A 13,144-nucleotide genomic window follows, 5' to 3' on the forward strand; every position below is an offset into this window, starting at 1 on the left:
AAGATAATCACGATGGTGTGATCACTCACTTAGAGCCAGACATCCTGGAATATGAAGTCAAGTGGGCCTTAGAAAGCATCGCTATGAACAAAGCAAATGGAGGTGATGGAATTCCAGTTGAGCTATTTCAAATCCTGAAAGGTGAGGCTGTGAAAGTGCTGCACTCAACATGCCAGCACATTTAGAAAACTCAGCAGTGGCCACAGGACTGGAAAAGGTCCGTTTTCATTCCAATCCCAAAGAAAGGCAATGCCTTCTAAAGGAGGACGTTGACAGCCAACAAGAAAACAGGAACCTCCACCTGTAACAATCTGAATGAGTCTCAGATGGGACCACAGACCTCACTGATACCTTGATTTTAGAAATGTAATTCTGAGCAGAGAACCCAGCTGGTCTTGTGCCCAGACTTCTGACCTACAGAATTGTGAGTAAATAAATAGGTGTTGTTTTAAGCTGTAAATTTTGTAATTTGCTATGAAGCAATAAAAACTATATAAAATATATCTCTTATGGAAAGAAAGTGAAAATGAAGTGAGAATTAAAAAAAAAAAAAAAAAACGGATGGGAAAGGCCTTTGAGGCTTTCATGTTGTACACTCCAGTGGCTTCCACATGGGGTATTTCAAGATAATTCTCAAAGTATCCAAGGAAAATATTAAAGCTTCTAGATGTGTATTTCTCATCTTTAAAAATTACCCTTTGGGGGTATATTTAATAATATATACAATGTTAACACAAACAGATAATTTATAAATGTTCATATATTTAGATATGCTGGTTAAAATAATTTAGAAAACACCATTCTAATCACTATGTAAGAAGACATGTATCCCTCAAAAGATGTCCTACCCCATCTGACTCCTGCCATCCATTCTATAATAAAGTTTCTTATTTAGTCACTAAGTTATGCCCAACACTTCTGTGATCCCATTGCCAGGCTCTTCTGTCCATGGGATTTCCTAGTCAAGGATACTGGAGTGGGTTGCCATTTCCTTCTCCAGGGGATCTTCCCAACCAAGGGATCAAACACATATCTCCTGCACTGGCAGGTAGATTCTTTACCACTAAGCCACCAAGGAAGCCTATATGGGAAGCTACAAAATACCAAATTGGGAAATACTAGAAATTTTCATATATCCTATATTTACTGTGATGTATCATGTTTATCATGTTACATGCTTAGGCATTTAAACTTCTGAAATGTTAGACATGCAATAAAAAAATCATTTTTAAGGGTTCTTCCTGAGATGGTATTGTGGAGTATGTGAACTGGTAAGCAATTGTGTACCATGTGTTTTTGGTCACCAAATTTATTGTTGAACATTCAGAACATCAAATTATGACAGATTAAAAAGAAAGCACCAAATAATGCTACACATTAATACCTGAGCGGAGACTGAAGGCAAATATTCATCTATTAAACCCTACACCATAACATTGAAACACAGATAAAAACACTCACAACACTCTACAGAGTACAATAAATAGCACTTTTTGTGAATTACAACTAGTTAAATGTAATAATGTTAATTATAATCATACAAAAAGTACACACAAAATTACACATAAATATATTTAGTATACCATACATTTTGTACAAAGTACTGGCGAAGGTCATGCATGTTTCAAAGGAAAAATCTGCAAGATGACAATCACTTTTCAGTATATATTATAGGATGAATTGTTTTGCACTGCTAAGTATTATTATGTGCTACATTTTCTGAATGAGAATAAAATTACTGATTTGCAAATTAATGATTACTGAGTCTATCTCAGTCTAACACATAGTTTGTCCTCTATAAACTTTTAACTATAATATAGAAACTGATGCAGGTTGACATGACAGCCATGTATCTTACTGTATTACATACCCTTGCCCAAACTATTTCCATCTCAATTTGACCACGCTTTAAGGAAAGACATTTTCTTTCTACACACTTTCAGAGAAACCTATATTTTTGTCTTTGATGGGAGGTAGTGGAGGTTAAATGAGAAGAAAGAAAAATGCTGAGTTTATGTTCAAAATTATAAATAAAAAATATACAAAAAATTCTGAGTACACAGAGATATGGGCATCTTTTAGCAGAGACCATGAACGTCCTATGAATGGAACGATTTGTTTTGACTGAAATTATATCCATTATTCTAAATAAGCATAATAAAAATGTAAGTCTTTACATTAAAAGAAAATCCATAAAAAACTGGGGCCAGTTTTCTCTTGGTATCTTAAAAATAACTAGGAAGAAAAAAGTAAAAGGGAAAATAATGTTTAAATATATACATGAATCTGAGTTTATATTTAATGAAAAATCATTATTGGCTAAACTATCTTTGATATACAAGGCTCAATAATCTGAGGAAAAAAAATAAGTACATGTCTTAAAGAAGAATTCATGTCTTTGATAATTATTCATTAAAAAGACAAAAAAATACACTTGTAGGTTATGTTTTCATGTATTAATCTCAGAAATGCCACCTTTTCCTAAAATAAATTTATTTTCAAAAACTGTAGCCAAACTTAGTTTTTACATCTATGAAGTTAATTTTCATTTGAAATGGGAACTATGGAAATTAAGAGAGGCCTGTGGAGCAATAGTTCAGCTTATACTAAGGGAAATACTGATTAAATGTTATTTAAAATTTTTTACTTCACCAGCCTCAAACAAAAGGATTTGGGGCCAATTTGAGAAGACCACCAATACTAAAATATATAATTATAAAACTTCAGGGCATTCTTTCAGCATTTTAAGGCACGGTCTATTTTATCCCAAACAACTATAAGTTCAAGGTCACAGTGTTAATATGCATTCAATTTTGGTCTGGTTTTTCATGGGTATGTTGCTACATTTATAGTTAGCCATAAGCTTAAGAAATGGTAATACAATCACTTCAAAACAATATATCTAAATCATTTTTATATTTTTTAAAATGTAAATACACAATTTCTTAATTTATGTACACTAAAAACTGGATTTTTCTCCTTCTACAGTAGAGGCAGAGAAGATTATTTGTACCAATATTCCAACAAATACATATCTGATTATAAAGAAAACATGGTTATGTTAAATACAGGCATCTCCTATTTAGGACAAAACTATTCAACACAAAGGACAAACTCATTCCAAAAATAATGTTCACTGAATTTTTAGATCTTATACATCATCTTTTTATTATCATCTACCCTCACCAGATAATTGGATAATCAAGGCCAAACACTTTAATATTTGGCTTTATCTGTTGCTTCTTTACTTCCAAGGCTACTTATGCAAACTGCATCAACATGATTGGGCAGAGAAACAGTTAAATGACATTAAATTATGGGGAAAACCGTAATATGAGGGACTGAAATTCCCTGTGAAAATTTCTATAGTAGAGAAATTAAAGAATTTCAACCATATAAACACAACAGTTTCTGAATCTATCATATTCCAGCTTTTCTCTCATGAGTACACTACCACATCAATGTTAACACTTCAGCATTAACATCTTGATTGTCTTTACATTTTCTTTTAAGATGCATTTTACAGTGCTTACTTCATTGTACTATGTTGCATTCCAGTGGATAAATTTCCCCTGTGTGACTGTAGAAAGGGAATGAATGGAAAAACATAGAAAATAAAAGAAATTCCACAAAAAACTTTCTATTACATAAATGAGAGATACCTGTACTAAAAATGATCAGGGCAATAGAATTTAAAGTTTTACAGAATGAATCTGAAACAAGATTACCTAAAATGATTTCTTCAACCAATTACTGAAAGATCATTATCAGGTAAACTAATTTTCATCCAATAAAACCAGAAAACACTATTTCAGAAATCAGACAAAATAGAATACACTATGCTATAAGCTTTATATATTTTCAAAGAAAAATCAGGATACAGAATATAAATTTTGATGATTTGCATATTTAATATAAGTCCTAGAAGAAAAATACTGAAAAGATTATTTTTGCTTTAATCCCAATATGGTAAGAAAAGTTCATTGGCACAGATATCTGGAGGTATTTTAAAATTTCATTTAGCTTTGGTGGCAAAGTGTGTTTTGCTAACCATATGAATACAGTTCTATTTTCAATGCAGAGCTTTATGCTAAAAAAAAATTCAAATGTGGTTTTTTCCCCTAAAAAAAGGGATGTAAAAAGTCCAATATGAAACAAAACAAGTACAACATTAAATACAAAACATGCCTATCATTTAGGCTTTTGAACAATAGTTCTATGCTTTGTCTGTAAATCTTTTAGTAGTAACATTTCTACTATATAAATACTAAAAACCAAAATAACACCAAAAAAATTAGCATATGAACTTTACAAAAATGGCTACTTCTAGAGTTCTTAAACTAGGATTAGGGTTCACATATGCAAACAAATCTGCACTAACTAATCAAACTACATCAACAGATACAGTTTTTCACAAGTGTTCCAAGTTACAATGTACAGAATGAGCACAGAATAAATCTGACTCATATATATCAAGTCCCATACAAAGTTCATTAGAAATTAACTGGTTACTTGGTATTTCAAAACATAGTCATTTTTGGCAGCATAACATGCGAAACACTTTTAGAAAGTACTGCACTTGATTTAAAAAATTTCAGCTAGACACAACGTAATCAAGATGTATCAATAGCTTAGAATATCATCTAACTTTTTAAAGTGATGTTACCAATTCAGGTATATTGCTACATTTCTACTATAAATGAAATAACAGTTTATTTCCAAATTTTGTTCCATTCTTCAGACTAAGTTACTAATATATAAAATTCAGTCATCTGTAATCATAATATAATTTATAAAAAATGTGAATTCTTGAGCATTTAGAGTACACATATTCAGATTTGGATTACTGATTTGACTTTTCTTTCCTATTATTCTTATTAAAAGTAAAGAACATAAGTAGCCTTACAAGCTTTCTATTTCCTCAGGCTGTTAAAATATACTGTGAAAGAATGCATGAGTAATAATGTATAAGCAAAAGTTCATTACAGAACTTGAAATGTCCTTTGTTCCAAAATACTGGGATAAAATTTCAGCTCCTAATTATCTTAGCATTTTGTAAAAGTATCTTCTACATTTACCTTACATGGCAAGAAGCTTTCTGTCTGGGTCTAATTTCATAACACAAAGACTTTTATTGCTTCTTTTATTCCTGGGGAGTACTATACTCTTCAAATTGACCCCCCCCCAAAAAAAAAAAAAAAACTTCACAAGGTTATCTTGTTTCCTATAATTTCATAAATCTAAAACACAGAGAAAACACAAACTGATGATAAAAAATAATCAACAAATACCTTAGTCACGGAAGTCCCTATACATTAAAAAAAATTCTTCCCAACTAGTTTTAATAACAAGTTACTAAAATATTGCAAATGTGGCACTGTAAGGTTTTGCTCTAAACCTCACAACAAAGCAAGACATATAATACAGGCCAACTGAATGGTCTGGGATTCAGGAATCAACAGTTCTAGCTTACCTCATCATTTCTGTTTTCCTATTTCTCCAGAGCTTTCAAGAATAAACTGAAAACTGAGTTTTACCTTTAATTGTTTTATTTCCCTTGACCACCTTCTGTAAGAGATGCTAATCAACAGTGAGGTAAAAAGAATACACTATGCTGTAAGTGAAAAACCTGAAGAGTTAAGAATGGGAACTAGATAGATAATGAACAAATCAGATAATCTGTCACATGAAAGTATGTATGTGTGGTGTCAATGTGTAGCATCTGCGTGAGTGGCAGGATAATCAACAAAAAACATTTACTAGGCCTAGTATAGTTCTTTATTTCTTTTCCCTACTGTATAATCATGCAGATATTATAATGTAGTTCAAACGAGAAGTACTCCATTATATACATAGGAACTTATCTGACTGAAATATAAAAAAAATTAAAGATTAATCAATACATGATCAATATATACTGAAGAGACACAAAGTCAGTGTTAATCAGGCACAAATGGTTTTTTTTTAGGACTAGTGTTTTAAATACTTTCATTCTGGTGAGAATCAAGAAAAAAGCTAGCAGAAATTGTGTACTTTCTAACATGAAAAAGATAAAGAAAAAAGTGTTAATAATTTCTATCATATTATCTGCTCCAAATTGTAACAGTAGTAACTCCAGAGGAGTCTTTAGAAACACTGAAAGTACTCAGTGTTTGTCCAGTCCAGGCTTTATTTGATCTAGGTATCAACAATAGGGTCTAGGAGTAATTTTTATAAGTTAAAAACTCAAAAAAATCTAAATAAATATGTTATGCCAACAAAGCTCAGAAATTTTCTAAATGAGACAATCCCTAACTGCCAACAAAGTTTTATTTTTAGTAACATTTCTGATAAACCTGTGCTGTTTTGCCAGCTAATAATATAGGTCTTAGGTATGCTTGAAAGAATGTGTAATTTAAAGACAAGGGACTTTCATTTTCTCAAGTGATAGAAACATTAGTTTTACTAATCTTCAGAAAGAGCCTACCTTCTCATCTCTGATAGTTATTTGGGTTTAAATTACATTAGGACTTGATGAAGACCCTGTGAAAATGAATCTGTGTGTGTGTGTGTGTGTGTGTGTGAATTATGTATAAGAACCCAAACGACTGTTGTTTATACATGCTTAATTAGAATCCTTTCTGTGGTCCTAAAACGAAATATTTTGTTTGAATAAGACTTTAGGACTACATGGTAACTACACTCACGTGAAAATATTTTCATGAAAATTAGTGTGCCTAATATGCTGCTTTAAAAAGCTAACACACTACCCACAAATGAGAAATTTAAGCTTGTTACATTTTACCGATGAGCAGAAATGACTAAACAAGGAGACTTTAGATCACATAAACACAATTATAGCTGTCAATTGTGATGAAAGTACAGGCCAAATTAGAAGATTCTAATTAATGAATTTGCTTAGTTCTGTATATGGAACTAAGTTCAAATTTAGAAATATTTAAATGACATATTTAACCTGTAACTTGAAATACAACTACACCTGAGTGAAAAAACAAAAGACATCCTATGTGCAAAAGCTGTTATGAGCATGTGTATAGCTAAACCTAGGCATATGTATCCTTGTTTAAATATGTATGTGACATGTCATGGGAAAGTGTACTCTTTCTTTTCAGGTTTGAACACACAAGCATTATTTTATTTTAATCCCTTTTGCTACTTTTAGCAAACAAACAAGAGCCTGGTATGCCTGCCATGTCTATTATAAGGTTATCACTTCCCTTTAATGATCCCAGTAAATGAAAATATGAATACTGAACATAAAGCTGAGAAAGAGAACAATAGAATAAAAAAACTCATAACTCTCAGAGATGACAGCAAGATCCTCTTCAAATGATGATAAAACAGTAACGACCTGACGGACAACTTAGAAAAGAAGTGAGGTAATCCTCTACACGCAGTAAAATGGGGGTGACTCTCTAATACGCAGTAACAGCTGAGAGGCTGTAATGGAATTCAGTTGCAATGGCAGGTAAAATGAACCTGGTACTCTTGGACATTCCTTGGCACTAACAAGGACACAAGTTCACAAGTGCAACTGTGAAGTTACTGGAACGTTAAGGACTATACTTGAAAGGTTTTGGGTATTTACAGCATACACATCGGAAGGAAGGACTCTATCACCCGGTATACCCCAGCCTGAATTATATCTACTTTTTAAAAACGAGCTGAAATCTGAAATGAAATGTAATATTACTCTTATCTGTCAAATAGTAATTACCTTGGCAAATTAAGATTCTACTATTAAACCTAGTGACTAAATACTCCAACTTATTCAGGTATATTGTGTATACTTATGCTATTAATGGAATAACAGTGGAAAACTGTTATTCCATTAATAGTTTAATTCTATACATTAAATGTAGTACTGCACTTGATCATGCTGATTTTTCTCCCTATAGGAGACAAAAACTGTGCAAATGCAGAGTTTTTTTTCTGACTACTGGAATTTAGTTATTTTAATGATCCATCATGACCAGAGACACTTGGCAACCATGGGGTCACTGAATTAAATAAAATGGTACAGACTGAATGACTGAACTGCTCCAATGCCTATAGGTAAATATCTGTGAGAATTTGCTTCAAATTTAGCAATACATCTCTTCAATAGTCTCCTGATAATCACTAAGAACACAAAATAAGATTCTTATTTGAAAAGCAAGAAGAAATTTTCATTAAGTTTTATATTTGAATTATGCTTCGATTCACCAATCTTGCTTGGTTATCAAGAAAACATGTCTCTTTTGAACTTAAAGCATATTTTCATAGATGTAAGAAAACAAAAGATCTATTTTGTTCACTCTGACTGCCAAAAACTAAAGATTGTGGCTATTTTATTTCTGATAAAGCAGTTTAAATTTCATTAATCTTTTAAGACTTATTTTTCAATATATATAGTATAGCAAATACAAAGTAACCCACTTTTCAGAAGAAAGCTTGATGAAATGAGCAGAATGTTTGAGGTGATGAGACAAAAAACAATGCTACATTTACTGAGTATTTAGGAGAAGATCCTGGCATGGCCAATCAAGCAGACTAGCTCTGCAGAGAAGTCCTCAAAGACAGTGGCCACCATATCCTTTTACTAATTTTTAAAAAATGACTAGTACACAGATGCCATACCACAAAACAAAACCATGCTTCAGCTACTTTCCTCAAGCATTACAAAACGAATTTCCTATCTTCAACATTGTAAAAATAGACTTGTCTTCTCCAAAGGATCTTGCTGTCGACACTGATGGATCTGTGTTGTTCCCACTTAATACTGTCCCTAAAGGCATAAATCATCTTTATCATTCCTTAAATTCAATCTTACATAAAGTTGCATAATGCATGGAGTAAAAGAGGAATGAAGACAAAGCATGGAACCCTGTATAAATGTGATGACCCAAAAGCAATCACACCAACAGCCAGAGGAAGTGGAAACTGTGAAGTAGTCTTCAATAATTTACTGTAAAGAGACAGAAATATACATTATAATGTTAACATACTCAGTGAACAAAAACTGAATATGTCAGTCTTTTATACAGTTTTGTAAAGTATTCTATGTGATTTTAGATAAAGTAATTTTTCACATAAAGAATTTAACGGTCCATATTTAAAAAAAAATATCAGTACGAATACATTTTGGCTGGAAAAGAGAAACATATTCTATTAAGTAAATAACCAGTTTTGCTTATTCTTTTCAATTTTAAACACAAAAAAATACTAGTTGGACTTATATTCAGCAATTTGACTTTACTTAAGAGATTTATTTTAATAAGAAAAAATCAATAATGTTTACTAAGATATAGCTACAGAAATATTTATTTTCAACCTATTTAATATCAGCAAAAAGCTTCAACAACAACAACAACAAATCCTTAATTCCTAACAGGAACATATAAAACAAGACACTAACTATTTAAAAATACTATCAAGAAAGACTGTCACCTTTTTACTCTGAAAACAGATAAACTGAGGGATTAAGAAATTTACTGAAGGACACAAAGCCTTAGATTTAAACCCTAGATCTGCCTGATTTTAGAATATCTGCAACTATCTGCCAGAATCAACTGAAAACACTCTCAGAGCAAATAAGCAGTCAATAAAAGGTAAAATTTTATTATTGAAAATCTTAAACATATATATAAGTAGATTAACAGTACAATGAACCTCATGGATCCATCCCCGGTTTCAGAAATTATCAAGTCATGGCCAATCCTACTTCATCTATTATATTTCTACCTACTTTCAACTCCTGTATTTTGTTGGAAGCAAACTTAAATATCAAATATTTTAAGGATTAACTTTTTAAAGAAAAAAATTATTATATACTAACAAATAAAACCCATAATTAAGAAAACATAATACATTTGCACATAAGCTATAATATTTACATATAAACCTAATTACTATTAAGGTATCACCTTTAGTATTGTCCAGGAAATTAGGAACAAAAGGTATGTTCCAGACATAAAAGAATACCAGGAATAGATGAGAGAAAAAGAAAGATTAAAAGACTATACCTTGACTTTATTGAAGTAGTGTAAGTATTTCCAAGAATTGCCATAGTTGGAATAAGGATAAATGCCAAAGGTTTACATGGATCAGGATTAAGTTTAAAGTAATACCTAGATCAGAAAGAAAAAAAAAAAAACATAAATCAACAAAGCATAGCCCATCATTTTAAATTATCAGAATCAATAAATAAATTTCAAAACCTTACAATTACAATGTGGATATAAGAAAGCTCTAAAGTGTTCACGAAATCATTAATAAATAAATTTTGCTCTACATCATCTTTATACTCAAGGTTTTAGATGGAGAATTATGTTCAGAAGCTACTAAAGGAAATGAAAATATCCAATATGGAAGCACTTCCTTTCTGTAAGTATATGCCTGAAATGTCATATACAGATAATATTTCATAAAACAAATTATTTAAAATATATTTAAATTGTTTTATTTAAATAAGATAAAAAAAATAAAAGTTTACACAAAGTAACTGTCCCTTATTTTTTCTTTAAATTTATTGTCCCTTATTTTTTAAAATCCAAATTCTCATCTCTTGCATTGAGTAAGATACCTACACCTTTCAGAATCATAAATTTGTGCTCCTGAAGTGGTTTTCTCCCCACATCTGTGACCAAAAATCTGGACCTTGATTAAAGTTACGGACTTACTAAGTCACTTCAGTCGTGTCTGACTCTTTGCATCCCTATGGACCATAACTTGCCAGGCTCCTCTGTCCAAGGGATTTTGTAGGCAAGAATACTGGATTGGGTTGCCATACCCTCTTCCAGGGGATCTTCCCAACCCAGGGATCGAACCCGCATCTTTTAAGTCTCCTGCATTAGCAGACAGGTATTTTACTAACACTACCTGGGAAGCCCAAAATAAGGGACAGAGGAAGGATATTAACATCTGGTAACCAGTGATTTAACTTATTGAACTTGTTTTGATTCATCTGACTTTTCAAAAAAAACCACCTCCAATATGTAGATAATCTGAAAATTTTACATCATTTCTAAAATCTATATTAATCAGGAGTTCACTATTAACTGAATAAGGGAGCTTTTTAAAAAAGACAATTTACTAAAAACTAAATATTCTAGAAATAACCTTAGAGGGCATTTTTAGGCTTCATTTAACCTAGCACACAAATGACAGTTTTCAGTAGTAAATACCTGATCACTTACTTTGTTCAATGTGTAGGACACATCAGAAAAGTACACACTTCCTTCATTATTTCTATTATTTTAAATGTAGCATTTATCTTCCCCTCAATTTAATATAAAATTGATCATAAGTTGAAAAATTAAAGCACTAACATTATGAATACCTTAAGTCAGCAAAATAAAGCACATTTTCACATATTTCTAGACTCAAAAAAGGTGAAAGGAAAAGTAAATAAAATAGAATTCCCCCCTATTGGGCAGATTTTAGGGAAATTTATATTCTCATGGAAAAAGAGAAAATGTGAATATGCTAAAAATAAATTTCAGGTGAAAGCTTCTTGTTCTTGTGAAAGTTTTATGAATCATTAGTAATCTTGCAAGTCTCTACTTACAGATATTTATCATTTAAACCACATAAATTATAACTATATAAATAAAACTTACCTAAGATTCTTAAGCCAATAAATTAAAGATGGCATGCTGAGTAATACAATCCATGTTAATAAGTTAATCAAAGTACTGTGCATGCGAAGACTATCTTCAGCATCACTGGCAGATAAGCGGAGATGGTGTACTGCAGAGTCTTTATGGTGATTGGATTTTTTTTCACTTCTTCTAGAGTGTTTGGGATTCTATAAAGCAATAAAACAAAAAATATTGAGATATTAAGTAAAATTATGTATTAATTTATTTAGAATCATACTCAATTATCGAACAGCTCAATACAGTTTTTCATTACCAAACTGATATAAAATACTGAAATTATCTTATTTGAAAGTATTTTAAAGCAGTTGTCAGTTATAAAACTTATTCCATTGACTTATTTCCACTGCTAAGAATATATCCTCTAAGTAATTACTTAAAATAAAATTTAAGAGATAATTGTAATAACAAAAGCAACTTAAGCACTAACATCAAACTAAATGACAATCTCTAAGTCTTATTTTAATATTCATTAGGTTCAATTTTCTTAAAGCTATTTAAATTCAAATATTGTAAACTTCTAAATATTGTAAATTTCTAACTTTTTTTAAAATAAACTTTTATGTTTTTCCATGTTCTATAGAGTTATGAAAATAAAACTTACCACAGTCTGACTGTTTTTAAACATTGTTAGGCTGGCTTGCAGATGAACAATCTATGAAAAAGAAAAGACATTAATTTTACTTTTATTTTGAAACAAAAAACAACCATTTTTATTGAAATTGAGAAGCATTATAATTTGAAGTTTTAAAAATCTAAATAAATAAAAATCCATTTCAACATTTAAAAACATTCTTTTAGAAAAGATAAATAATAGCTACATGTGCTTGCTATCATGGATTAAAAATCAGAAACAAATAAAACATCACAGAGTATGTTGGGGCTAGGATATAATGTTAGTCTTTACACTGTGTGACCATATGCTTGAATACTGCCTTGCTAATGCAACTTAAAATGTCATGTAAGTCAAAAATTTGATTATATTCAGCACAGTATAAACATCTTAACAAGTGATATATAATCTAAATCTTTGAAAATCAAAACTCAATTATATAGGATGGTAAAATGTTTACAAGAACCCGGGAAAGTCTACAAATTTATTAGGTGTGCTTAAGTATTTGAGAAAGTTTTTCTTACTGTGTCAGTTGTTTGAAATATTCACCTAAAAAACTAAAAATATTGTATTTATAAATCAAATTAATTTATATTTATAAATAAAAATAATTCTGAATAGTTTTTTCTGATGGTCATACTTTTCCTTTGAAAACTGAAAGTAATCTATAATGGCATGTATTTAGTGATAAAGTGTTAGTTGCTCAGTTGTGTCTGTGTCTTTGTGACCCCACGGACTGCGGCCCATCAGGCTCCTCTGTCCATGTGATCTTCCTGACCCAGGGATGGAACCTGGGTCGCTTGCATTGCGGGCAAATTCTTTATAGTCTGAGCCACCAGGGAAGCCCATTTGTATTAAATGCAGATGCAAATAAGTCTTTGCTAGAAAAAGA

General features: G+C 31.0%; 1 protein-coding gene across 6 annotated transcripts in view; it reads right to left on the reverse strand.

The window, feature by feature from the left end:
• Positions 1 to 1,291: 1,291 nt before the first annotated feature.
• PGAP1 (post-GPI attachment to proteins inositol deacylase 1) overlaps positions 1,292 to 13,144 on the reverse strand; it is an 80,510-nt gene continuing 68,657 nt past the window's right edge. For 5 of the 6 annotated variants that reach the window (XM_044936804.1, XM_006078141.3, XM_006078143.3 and 2 more), the window contains 4 exons: positions 12,244 to 12,294; positions 11,601 to 11,788; positions 10,005 to 10,109; positions 1,292 to 8,947 (listed from right to left, as the gene is read on the reverse strand). In XM_044936804.1, coding sequence (XP_044792739.1) covers positions 8,809 to 8,947; positions 10,005 to 10,109; positions 11,601 to 11,788; positions 12,244 to 12,294 — 483 coding nt within the window. In that variant the 3' untranslated portion in view covers positions 1,292 to 8,808. Of the gene's footprint in view, positions 8,948 to 10,004; positions 10,110 to 11,600; positions 11,789 to 12,243; positions 12,295 to 12,347; positions 13,134 to 13,144 lie in introns of those variants that run through there. The other variant, XM_044936806.1, reaches the window with a different exon arrangement.

The sequence above is a fragment of the Bubalus bubalis genome, chromosome 2 (assembly GCF_019923935.1).
Source record: "Bubalus bubalis isolate 160015118507 breed Murrah chromosome 2, NDDB_SH_1, whole genome shotgun sequence".
Classification (NCBI taxonomy): Eukaryota; Metazoa; Chordata; class Mammalia; order Artiodactyla; family Bovidae; genus Bubalus; species Bubalus bubalis.